At 35.1% G+C, this 12651-nt stretch overlaps 1 protein-coding gene and 1 pseudogene across 23 annotated transcripts in view; one reads left to right on the forward strand and one right to left on the reverse strand.

The window, feature by feature from the left end:
• The window catches only part of Cspp1 (centrosome and spindle pole associated protein 1), a 142098-nt gene that overhangs the window by 35542 nt on the left and 93905 nt on the right, over positions 1-12651 (forward strand). For 13 of the 23 annotated variants that reach the window (XM_021256047.2, XM_021256044.2, XM_021256051.2 and 10 more), the window contains exons 4-5: positions 7195-7298; positions 8069-8092. In XM_021256047.2, the coding sequence (XP_021111706.1) occupies positions 7195-7298; positions 8069-8092 (128 nt within the window). Of the gene's footprint in view, positions 1-3871; positions 3976-7194; positions 7299-8068; positions 8093-12651 lie in introns of all 23 variants that reach the window. The other 10 variants (XM_021256048.2, XM_013071232.3, XM_087190425.1 and 7 more) reach the window with 3 other exon arrangements.
• Positions 856-4960, reverse strand: LOC106009183 (polypeptide N-acetylgalactosaminyltransferase 3 pseudogene; annotated as a pseudogene).

Genomic DNA, 12651 nt, shown 5'->3' on the forward strand with positions numbered 1-12651 from the left:
GCATTGATTTCTCCTCTGATCTTTATAATTTCCTTCCTTGTATGAGCTTTGGGGTTGTCCTGCTCTTGTTTTTGTAGAAGTTTGAGGTTCAGCATCAGATTGTTTAATTGGGCTCATTCTGTTTTCTTAATATGCGTATTCACTGCTATGAATTTCCCTCATAAGACTGCTTTCATCGTGTCCCATAGATTCCGATGTTTTATTGTCATTGTCATTTAATTGAAGGAACTGTCTGATTTCTTCTTTAATTTCATCTGTGACCCATTGGTTATTCAGAAGTGTGTTGTTCAATTTCCATGTGTTTATGAATTTCTTGTGGTTTCTTTTGCTATTGATCTCCAGTTTCATCGCACTATGGTCTGATAATATACAGGGGATAACTTCAATTCCTTTGCATTTACTTAAACATGTGCTATGTGTGAGTATGTGGTCTATTTTGGAGCATGACCCATGTGCAGCTGAGAAGAATGTGTATTCTGATTTTGTGGGGTGGAACACTCTGTAAACGTCTCTTAAGTTCATTTGTTCAAGAGTTTGATTGAGTTCTGGTATTTTGTTACTTATTTTTTATCTAGTTGATCAATCTATTTGTGACAGTGGGGTGTTGAGGTCCCCCACTACAATTGTATTAGTGGATATATGACTTTTTATGTCCCTTAGTATTTGTTTTATATAGTTGGGTGCACTAGTGTTGGGTGCATAGATATTTATGATTGTCATCTCTTCCTCTTGGATTCTTCCCTTTACAAGGATGTAGTGTCCTTCTTTGTCTCTCTTAATCAGTGTTGGTTTGAAATCTACTTGATCTGCAAAGAGGATAGCTACTCCTGTTTTTTTTCGGGTTCTGGTCGCATGGAGTATTGTTTTCCACCCTTTAACTTTCAGTCTATGAGTTTCCTCTTGAATTAAGTGTGTTTCTTTCTTTCTTTTTTTTAATGAGTCAATAACAAATTTTACTAGTTAAGTGAGTCAAGTATTCTGCATTTGAAAGTCAATGTCACAAACATTCAAGATTAGTAAATTTTGGTAAGAAGAAAAGACTAGTAGGAAGGAAAAGGATACCTTATCAACATATAATAATTTATAAAGTTTTTTAATTGCTTTGGAAAAGCACAGAATATATTTACTTAAGAAAAGCCATTTAGTGCATCAAGTAGAGTGGGCTTCAGATTTAAAAATATTAAAAAATTTGCCAAGGAATTTAAGTGTTAAAAAAATATTCTCTTCTTATTCAACTTCCTATTCAAGGAAACATTTGACAGACAAAACAAAAACCAAAATAATTTTACCTGCATTTAAAAATAATAACTTCTAGAACTATAAAAATTTCCTGGTTTTTACACAAAGGCCATTGTTTGACCTTCATTGATCCATTGCTATATGTTAAAAAAAATACAGTATCAGTTCTTTTTCCTTCCCCAAAACAGCTAAGGGAAGTTACATAGTGAGTATATGAATGTAACTATGCATATCATCAAGTGTACAAAACACGCAAATATCACTTTACTAGGAAAATTACTGTCATCATTCTGTAAACATCTCTTTTACATCTGGACATTTCAAAATGGCCTTTGGTATTACTAGTTATTGTGCTTTAAAACAGATACAGGATTTCTGTAGCTGTGCTACACAGACATTTGAAGATATAAATAAGAAAAATGCACTTGGAATAAGTTACAATTAGCTGCTTTTGCATAATTTCCAAAAACTACAGTGTATGCCTAGTCACAGTTTTTTGAGAAAGAATATCTCTTCAACTTTAAGGAACACTTAATCATTTTGGTTAAAAATCCATTTTTGGAGTGGATCTGATGGATTGCATGACACTAAGTGTGGATGTTCTCCATTTGCTGAAAGGCACAATTTTAAGAATGGATTATATAGCAGTTGATCCTTCTGGAGTTTCCATATCTGTTCTCCAGTGACAACAGTCTTGTGACCTTTGTAGGCACATGCTTTCAGCTGAAGCAGATCTGGAGCAGCATGAAGACATAATTTCTTCTGGATGTTGTGTCGGATTTCATGTTGAGCAGAATATTCAAATTGCTGGTTTCCCCCAAGTCCATGACATGTGTACAAAATCAATGGTTTTCCTCCTTGATTATTTTCTCCAACATCCAGACATAGAGGCTGACCAACACTTTTAATATATCCAGATATAACAGGATTAAGGTCTGGCACATACACTTCTGGATAAACAGTGTTCAAATACCATGTAAAGTTTTTACACAGCAGGCAGTTTTTTATTGCAAATCTTTTTGAAAGTTCACCAAATGATTTTTGCTTAACAATTTTGGCTGCCTCTGTATTTCTCTTATAAAATATTTCCTTGTATTCATCCATCCAGACCTCTGCAAGGCAAACTTGGTTGCGAGCAATCACTTGAGTGCCTTTTGGAAAGGAATGAGGACTTTTGCTGCGAAAAACATGTCCAACAACAGAGCAAGGCATAATCTCCAACTGCCCACCACATTGCCATACTCTGAAAGACATTTCTATATTTTCACCTCCCCAGATTTCCATTTCTTCATCATAACTTCCAATATACTCAAAATATTCTTTTGATATGAAAAAAAGGCCTCCTGCAAAAGTAGGTGTTTTAATTGGATAGGTTTCATCTTTCCTTCTTTGCTTCTCATGATCGGGAAGCTATTCCCAGCCAAATGAAAGGCTCCAGTCAAAATTTCCACGGTTATGGTTACTACCATAAGGAGAACGTTTGTTGAATTCAAATGTATTCAGATCTATGGAGACAATGTCTGGACTCAGGACGGCAGTGTAGTTCTCGGCTATTCTGCCCAGCAAAGGCTCCAACCAACCACAGAAACACTCACAGCATCTAAAAATGTGAGTGTTTCGGCTATTGCTACTGCTGCTCCTAGCAACCGGGCAGTGATCAGACCGTTCCTTTCTTTTTGTCTATTTTTACTATAGAAAATTGTTTGATATATTCCTCTAGTTTTTCATGTAAGTAATCTGGCGTGGGCAGGGTGGGCGGGCGCGGGACGTGGGCCGGGAGTCGGGCGCAGGTGGCCCGTGGCCGCCGCGGCGCCTCAGTTGCTGTCGCTACAGTTACAGCTCTGCCAAGCTCCTCCTCCGCCGCCGCCTCCTGCCTGCCCACTGGGCCTCCAGCGGTCCCCGGAGCGACCGCACAGAGGCTCCGCTTCCTCCCGATTGAAGTGTGTTTCTTGTATGCAGCATGTTGTTGGATTTTGCTTCTTGACCCATTCTGCCATTCTATTTCTTTTGATTGGTGAATTGAGACCATTAATGTTGATGGTTATAACTGAAACATATTGACTTATCATTGCCATGACTTTTCCTTTTTGTTGGGTTCTCTCCCTTTATATTTAATTTCTTGTTGTGCCAGATGGGTTCATTCTGCTTTGCTTCCTGGGGTTGTGATCCTCAATGTCTGTTCCTAGGATATTGTGTCAAATTCTTTGGAGTGCTGGTTTGGTATTCACGAAGTTCCTAAGGTGCTCTTTGTCATGAAATTATCTTATTTCTCCATCAATTTGAGACAGTGTCTGGCTATGTAGTTCAGGCTGGCCTTGAACTCATAGCAGTCCTCCTGCCTCAACCTCCTGAGTACTGGGAATTTAGGCATGCACTACCACGTCAGGCTAGTTTTAATATTCATTCATTTTAGCATGTTTAATTTTAGGCTTATTTTATTAAAAATGAGATCTCCAAACTTTTATGTTTTTGTTCAGTTTGTACAAGTCAGATGAGTCCTTGTGGAAACATAGCTGAGGTTAAGACAATATAATGTTCTTTTATTTCTTTACGAATAATCTGCTTATGTAAAGACATTATTATTTTGTATAAAATTTGTCTTTTAATGTTGTTTTCTTTTTTTTGGAGACAGGATCTCATTTTGTAGTTCAGGCTGGCCTAGAACCTACTAGCCCAGGGTGGGCTCAAACTCATGGCAATCCTCTTGCTTCAGTCTGTCAAGTGCTGAAATTACAGGTGTGTAGTACCATACCTGGCTTTTAAATTTTTTTAGCATAATGCTTTTTTATGATAGTAGAATTCTGAAAAGTAGAAAGTAAATATTCTATGATAATTTATTTTATAATGTTTATGAGTTTTATTAGAAGGTAAATTAATTTTAAAAGATGAGGGCCGGGGATTTAGCTCAGTGATTCTGGTGCCTGCCTTGCAAGTGCAGGGTCCCGAGTTCATTCCCTGGTACCAAAAGAAAAAAAAAGATGATATGGTTTAGTTTTAAATATTTTATTTAACTCACAACTACGATAGAAATTAAACGCTTGTAATTGTGAAGTCCTGAGCATATGATAGCTATCTGAAGATCACTGTTGTTTACTTGATGAAATGACATCAGTTGAAATGACCCTAAAATGACGCAAGTGCTTTACTTGCCACCAGAATCATCAGAAGACAACAGTTGAATAAGTAAGTCTCACCATGTTTCTTAGTTCATTAAGTCATTTAAATGTCATTGTTAATGCATTTTAGTTAAAAATGAGTGGAATATTTAAATATATTCCATAGTTCTTATCTGTTAATGCTGTAAAAATTTGGTACTAAATAATAAAAGTTAAAAAGTTAAAATGTTTTCTGATGACTGAACTTTAAATTAATATAATTTAGAAAGCATTTTATAGTTACTTGTCTATAAGACAGTTATTATAATACTATTTGAATCACCAATAAAAGCTAAATACCCTTGATAAATAAAATTGAACTTAATATGAACAGCAGGTTATAAATGAACATGAATCATATTTTTCTTCCCATTCTTTTTTTTTTTTGGTTCCGGGGATCGAACTTGGGTCCTTGCGCTTGCGCAGCAGGCGGCGAAACCACTGAGCTAAATCCCTGGCCCTTTCTTCCCATTCTTACACATAAACTGACTAAGTAGAATTGAAAAGCACTGGTAAAAGCTGCTTTAAACACATTACTTTTCAGAAAGCTGTAAATTCCTGGGCATGGTAGCACATCCCTCAAATCCGGGCACTCTGGGAGGCTGACGAGGGAGGAATTCAAGTTCAAGCCCAGCCTGGGCAACTTAGTGATTTAGTGAGACCCTTGTCTCAAAAATAAAAAAATTTAAAAAGGGCGAGAAATGTAGCTTAGTGCAAGGGTCCTGGTTTCAATCCCCAGCATGTACTGTAAAAACAAATAAACAAAAAACTGCAAATTGCTTGTTTTCAGCCTGAGAAGCTGAGCCTTTTGGGAGGTATCATCCTTGTACCCCTGTTGTCTTTTTCTCCTTGACACAACAGACTATCCATTGTGACCTTATGTAACTGGACATGTAACACTGGTAACTGGTTATTATGCCTCCTGCCTATGTAGTTAGACTCTCAAAAAGCAGAAATGAAATGCCAAGAACAGTGTGTTTTTTTCTCCCCTTTTCTTATTCTTTCTCTTTGCTCAGACATTCATTTATATATTCATTTGCATATTTATTAGTAACATATCTTGGTTACACAGTGTGTGCCAGGTATTATAAAATTGAATGAAGCATGGGGCTTTCCTTCATGGACTTTATAGTTTAGTTTTATACATGATTCTCTATTCTGAACATATGAATCAAAATTATTTCTCTCCTTAGGCTTGACTTCTGTATTTTTAAAAATAAGACTTAGATTCCTTTGTGAGGAAAGCATTTCTTTCTAGGATGATTTAAAATTACAAGCATATGGAATGCTTCAGATTCTTTTGAAGACAGTGGAGAGCATACGTGAGGGGTGTTCCTAAGGAATCCTCTATTGTACCCATCACCAAGGAGTTAAGTAGGCCAGAAGTATTTATCAAGAGAATTCCAAAAAACAAAAGAGAATTCCACAATATTTATAGTGGAAAGTGGGTCTAGTATTCCATAAAAACCATTATCTATATTTCTATTCCTTGGCTTTTTTTCCCCTGAAAGATTTCAGTGATGTAATAAAACAGTGATATGACACATGCATAAGTTCCCATCATTTAGTTGCATTGTGAAGAATAAGGCACAAAGATGGTGATTTTTCACAGCAGTTTATAAACTGTAGTCAGTTACTTTATAGGGTGTTTAGTACTCTAAATTTTTTATTGCGCTTAGAAATGATATTTTTAGTACTATAGTAGTATACTACGTATATATAGTAGGACTACAAAAAGGAAAGTAGCTTCAGAAATCTGAATACTCATCTGATATCAGTGGTTCTTGATAAAAAATAATTATTTGAAAAGTAGATAATTGATTGTTAGCAGCTGTATTGATATATAATTTAAATATCATAGTTTGTCATAAAGTATACAATGGTTTTTAGTTTATGAATTGTACAGTCATCACCATTATCATCCCAAAATGTAGTTTAATTTTGAATTCTGTATAAGGAAATCATACTGAAAATTCAAAGTTTTCTTCGGCAGTTAACATCCATTTACAGAGATTGTTTGAGATGCTGAAATAATTTTGGAAATAGAAAGTGATGATGATTGTGTAACATGAATATATAGTTAATATCAATGAATTATATGCTTAAAAATGGTTAAAATGGTAAATTTAATGTTATGTCTATTTTGCCACAATAAAAAATACAACATCCATTTATGTAAAATCAGAATCAATGGCTTAACTTTAAAATTCTTTTGGAGATTCTTCCTAAGCAACACATGTCCTAATAATTTTTTCTCAGAAATGTATTATAGCAAAGATACTCTTTGCTAAAAATCATATTGATCTTCCCAGACTGAAAAACATATACATTAAAATTTTATAGATATTTATTTTTATAGAAATTAAAATAACATTGTCAAAAAGTGAAATAATTGGCCTATAATAAGTGTTTATAGATGCATAGAAAAACATCTATGGAAGTAGAAGAAACAATAATGTTGATTATTGTGGACAGAAGAACAGAATGACTAGAATTCAAGGGTGGGAATGATATTTTTCACCATTGACACATTTAAATTAAAAAATTTAAATTAGGGCCGGGGATTTAGCTCAGTGGTTCCACCGCCTGCTTCGCAAGCGCAAGGACCCGAGTTCGATCCCCGGTACCAAAAAAAAAAAAAAATTAAATTAAAATATTTCCTGATCCTAATTTAGAATCAACATAACTATGTTCCCTTTTATAATGCTTTGTTACAGGAGATAGAATTTCTTTGAAATTGTTTTGAAAATGAACACTATTAAGAAAATGAACACTATTAAGAAGGTTGTCTTCTTTCTAGGAATTGATTATGGATTAAGTTTACCACTTGGGGAAGACTATGAACAGAAGAAACATAAATTAAAAGAAGAATTACGGCAAGATTATAGACGTTATCTTACTCAGGTAATGGGCTCTATTAATGAATTGGGTCTTATGCTTCATAGTTCGTCTCCTAAGTCTGCTTTTGTAAAGTATTAGTCATATGTGTTAATTCTCAGTGATATCTAGCAAAGTAATATAGTCAAAGTTAAATGATATATGTGACACTGATAGAGGGAAAAATATGGTGCTGACAACTCATGCCATAGAATTACAGACTCTTCCCGGCAGTCTAGCCTAGTGGCACAGAGTGTGCTCAGCATGTGTGAGACCCTAGGTTCCATTTCCTAGGGAAAAGAAAAGAAGTGGTGACTGACAGACACCAAAAGTCAAGAGACTTTTGGAGTAGGGAAGTGGGTTCTAATTTAAATGAGATTGTTAATTCTGGTTGTTCATGTTTTCTGTAGTTACCGTGGTTTAAAAGGGCCTAATTATGATTTCCCAATCTACTCCCCCAAGCTACATACTAAAATGTTTACTAACTAGTAATATCTTGGATTTATGATTTATGATTTCATTTAACAGAACTCTTATTTTGTATATTTTTTAAATTACATAATAGCTAAACTAAATGTTTATTGTAAGTTTTAAAATGCAATATACTGTGTAGTTTATATACAAATTTTAAACAATCATGATTTTTCTAGTCATACCAAGATATTTTTTAGTTTTTCCCTGCTTTATAATGTTCGTTGAAATACACAAATGGTCTCTTATTCATTGTAATTTGAACACAGAGCTAATGGGCTATGATTAAATACATTTTATCTGTACTTTGTTTCTCTTGACTTTAGGGCATTACACAAGCAAAGACAAAGGTAGGGTTGCCTGCACAATGTTCTTTAATTTAAAAGATATAGTAGCCTGCAATCATTTACATTTTGTGATTGAAGCCTGTTAGAATCATAGCTTCTCTTGTGATTTTGAGGCTTTTGAGTGGTGTCATTTTGAATCCTTGCTTTTAGCAAGATGACAGTCTACATACACATTTTAATATTCCATTAATAAAAGTCATTAATTTTGATTCTGACTTTGCATTTGTATTTGTTGCTTTCTATGCATTTTTATAAATGTTCTGCAGCTACTAAGTCCGTTTGTTTTCAGCATGCTAGTTTTTGTTTCCCAAATCATAATAAGATTAATAGAATAATAGAATAGTCAAGATATTTGTAAATGTTCTAAACTGTGTGTTTTCGTTAACTGGATTACTCTTTATTTTTGCTCTAAAACTTGTGGATTGCATTTGTAAATTTGTATTGGAAAACAAAGAGAAACAGTTTAACAGAATTACAAAACTATTTTTTAAATGAAGCTCACACATTCATTCACCTCTCAACTAAGATTTTTAAAACACTTATCATGAAGATGAGCCAGGTATGGATCCTGTCTTCAAGGGGTATAGAATCTAGTTGTGGAAACAATGTTCATACAATTTAGAGTGATTTAACTACCAGAAGAAGGATATGATGACATGAAAGTCCTTTCAGTGGGAACTCTTTTGTAAACCTTTACAAGATAAGTAAAATTTGGTTAATCCAGAGTGAGACTTGAAGAGAGAATGCTTTTCAGATGGAAAGTACTGTATAGAATGAATGATTTGGAGGGTAGATTTTAGGTTTGTGTGAGTGAGACATACTAGGTTTTCCAGCCTGACTGGATCAGAGTACAGTTCTTTTTGAAAGTAGTGGGAAATAATGATGTAGGGTAGGGTCATATTAGAAGGCACTTATGTGTGATAGGTAGTAGTGAAGCAAGGTATTTCCTTAAGTAGCCTGTGAAGAGCAGATAACTGTGTATTAGGACAGATCTACATGTCAGAGATTCTCATCTAAATGTCTTAAATTACTGCTACAGCATCTTAACTGATCTCATTTTCTAATTCGTAATCCATTCCCCATGTTACTTTCCAGAGTGATACTATCTCTAATTAATTTTGCTGTTGTTGTTTTGGTTGTACTGATAATTGAACACAGGGCCTTTGTACTGACCTACATCCCCATCTCTTTAAAAAATAAATAAATATATATTTAAATTTTTAAAAAATTATTATTTTTTAAAGACAGGGTCTTGCTAAGTTGCTTAGTTGCCCAGGCTGGGCTTGAACTCATCAACCTCCTTCCTGAGCCTCCCAGAGTGATGGGCTACATGTGTGCACTGCTACACCCAGTTCCTGATTAATTTAAATACATCAGTATCTCCTCACTGATGTCAAGATAGAAATTCAGAGTCCGGGGATTTAGCTCAGTGGTTCTGCCACCTGCCTCAAGATAGAAATTCGGGTTTCTTAGTGTGGCACATGTCTTTCTCATCCCAGCTTGACATCCTAGGCTTGTTACCTCATTATCTTCCCTTCCCCTACCTCTCCTTATTGAGTGAAAGTTTCCTCTAGTATAGTTTTTTCTTATGCTATCACATATCTACTATTTTCAATTGTAAATTTTGCATTACAGAATAGCTCTTAAGATTAGGGAAAAAGTAAAGAATAATGGTGACAGGTATTTCAGAAAAATGCAGACCCAGTATGTGAGAAATAGCTGTTAAAGGTATAAGGTACTGAAAAGCCGAAGAAAAAGACATATATAGATTTGCATGAAGTATAATTTATTAGACACACACAGAACTATGGTGTGTCTTAGGCCGCAACAAGATGGAGGATCCCTGTACCCCAAGGCAGGAGGAAGGGATTTATTTGCCAAGCTAGATAAAGATGGACCATGGTCCACTGGTGTATACCTATCCTTTCTCAAAAATGATTAACATATCCAGTGGTAGTTAAAAAACAATTGTAAAATTTGGTCTTTTTTTTTTTTTTTTTTGGTACCAGGGATCGAACTTGGGACCTTGCGCTTGTGAGGCAGGCGCCGGGACCACTGAGCTAAATCCCCGGCCCATGGGATTAATATGAGAAAATGGAAAAATAGGAACAAAATCTTTGTAAATAGGGAGGACTGGAGGGGTTGAAGGGAGGGCTGGGCAAGGGTGATAAACAAGAACCAAGAGAGACTATGTAAAGGTGCAAATTTCCAATGATGAATGTCATTATATTGTATACCTAAAATGTACCAATTATTAGAATGAATAATCGATAATGTAAAATAGGAAGAAAAGGTCCAAAGGGGTAGGGGTAGTGGGAGGCACAGGGGAAAGGAAAGAAGGGAAAGGAAAAAATGATGAGAAATGGAAAAAATGGAAATAAAGTCTTGGTAAATAGGGAAGGGTGGAGGGCGTGAAGGGAGGGCTAGGAATGGGGAAAAAATAAGAACCAAGATGGATTATGTAAAGGTACAATTCCCAATGAGAAATGTAATTGTGTTGTATACCTACAATGTACCAATAAAAGAATTTAATAAAAAAAAACAACTGTAGCCGGGGATTTAGCTCAGTGCCCCCCCCCCCCCCCAACCTGCTGGGCAAACTCAAGGACCTGAGTTGGATCCCCAGTACCCAAAACAAACAAACAAAACAATTGTAATATCAATTAAGACGTAGTCTTAGTGTTAGTCATTGACACAACATGCTCAGTTTAATACCTTAAAGACTTTGTCTGTTAGATCTTGGGATTCATGCCAGGGTTACCTGGTAGCCAAAATGGCAGTTACAGCCAGAAAGGCTGTAATCACATCAAGGGGGTATAAAAAGAAATTGCCTTTATGAAAGTGAGAGAGATCCAGGACACAAATCTTTAAAGGAATGTGAAGGAGTTTTTTGATGATGAATTATTAAAAATGTAGTCATGGTAGAGGAGCAGTATTTCTTTGAAATGAAACAGACAATCTTTGGATGGTATTTGAAAAGGTGGGGGTTGGAAGGAAAGGAAGAGATAAAATTACACAGGATATGAGAAAGTGGCTGTAGCTTCTTGTAGCTTCTAGGATATGTGTGGTTTCCCTGTAACATTCCTGAATCTCTTGTGGCTTCCAGACTTTTAGATTGTATCTTTCTTTTTGTCCATTTTTGATTTTGTTTTTTGGTGTTTTGAGACAAGGTCTCACTATGTAGTTCAGGCTTGAATTCTCAGTGATTCTCCTGCCTCAGCCTCCTGAGTGCTGGGATCATAGGTGTGCACTGCCATGCCTGGCTAAATTATATGGATATTTAAATTTAACAAATAAAATCTTTTAATTTTGCCAAGAAAAGCCATTGGAACAAGCAGTCAACTTTCCAGTTTTTGCAATAAAGGATGCTTGACCATCTAACAATACAGCAAGGACATATTCTCAGAAAAACAGTTTTTAGATTGAATCAGCAAATTAATGTCTCTAGCCCAGACCACTGCCCTGAACCTCACACTTTCTGTTTGCCTACCTGCTGTTTTTGCTTAGAAATATAACTGATGGCTTACGTATTAAGAACATCTAACCATGTCTGAAAAGGAACTCTTGATTTCTGTTTTTCCCACTCTCATCCCTTGGAAGCCTGCATTATCTATAACTTGTCTTTTATTCATTATTTCTTTGGCCACAGCAATTATGACTTCCTGATATACCAATAAGTCCTAAATGTATCAAATTGTGTAGGCAAATAGCAGGCAGGCAGTATTTTTTGAATGAATGAGAGAATGACTAAACTTTTTGGAAAATGACCTTGTCTTTGTTATTTTTTCATTTTATTGAAAAGTTTAAACATTACCAGAGACCTATGTTGAGGGTAAAGAAGCGACAGTGAAGGAGTAAAGATTTATAACTGTCTTTCCAGTTACAATTCTGAATGTTTTTTTTTGTATTTATAGCTCTACAAAAAACATTAGGTTTGTAATGTATGTTGATATATATGGGGTAAACTGATTTAAGCATCTAATTGTGTATCTTATTTCCTTTGACAAAGAAATTTGGAGTTTTATGCAGCTAATTTTCAAATTGGCTTTTATAGCACAGCTAGTATGTAAATTCAGATTTAATGAAACTATTAATCACCATGCTTTCTTTTTTAAAAATTAATTTTATTGGTACATTTTAGATATACATATTGATCCTGTTCACCATAGGGAATCTGTACCTGTACATAATATATCTTCATTCTTCTTTTTTCCCCAAGCCCCTCCCCTCTCTTCAACCCCTCTTCCCCTCCTTATTTACAAAAGCTTTGTTTCCATTTTTTCCTTTCACCCCTCTCCCCTTCACCTTCCCATTTGAACATTTTCTTCCTTTTTCTTAATATCTTTTGTACATTTTGGTCCTTATTTACCCTTTTGGTTTCTCACACCAGAGAAACAACTTGATATTTAAACATATATGTCTGACTTTATTTCACTTAGGAGTATGATCTCAAGCATTCATTTACCTAGAAATGTCTTAAGTTTATTCTTCTTTATGGCAGAGTAGTACTCCATTGTATAAAAATCCCCCACTTCCTCTTTATCCATTTATCCATTGGTGGG

Source organism: Heterocephalus glaber, unplaced genomic scaffold, assembly GCF_053883595.1.
Source record: "Heterocephalus glaber isolate CG9 unplaced genomic scaffold, H.glaber_assembly_v1.0 deba00001553, whole genome shotgun sequence".
NCBI classification, from domain to species: domain Eukaryota; kingdom Metazoa; phylum Chordata; class Mammalia; order Rodentia; family Bathyergidae; genus Heterocephalus; species Heterocephalus glaber.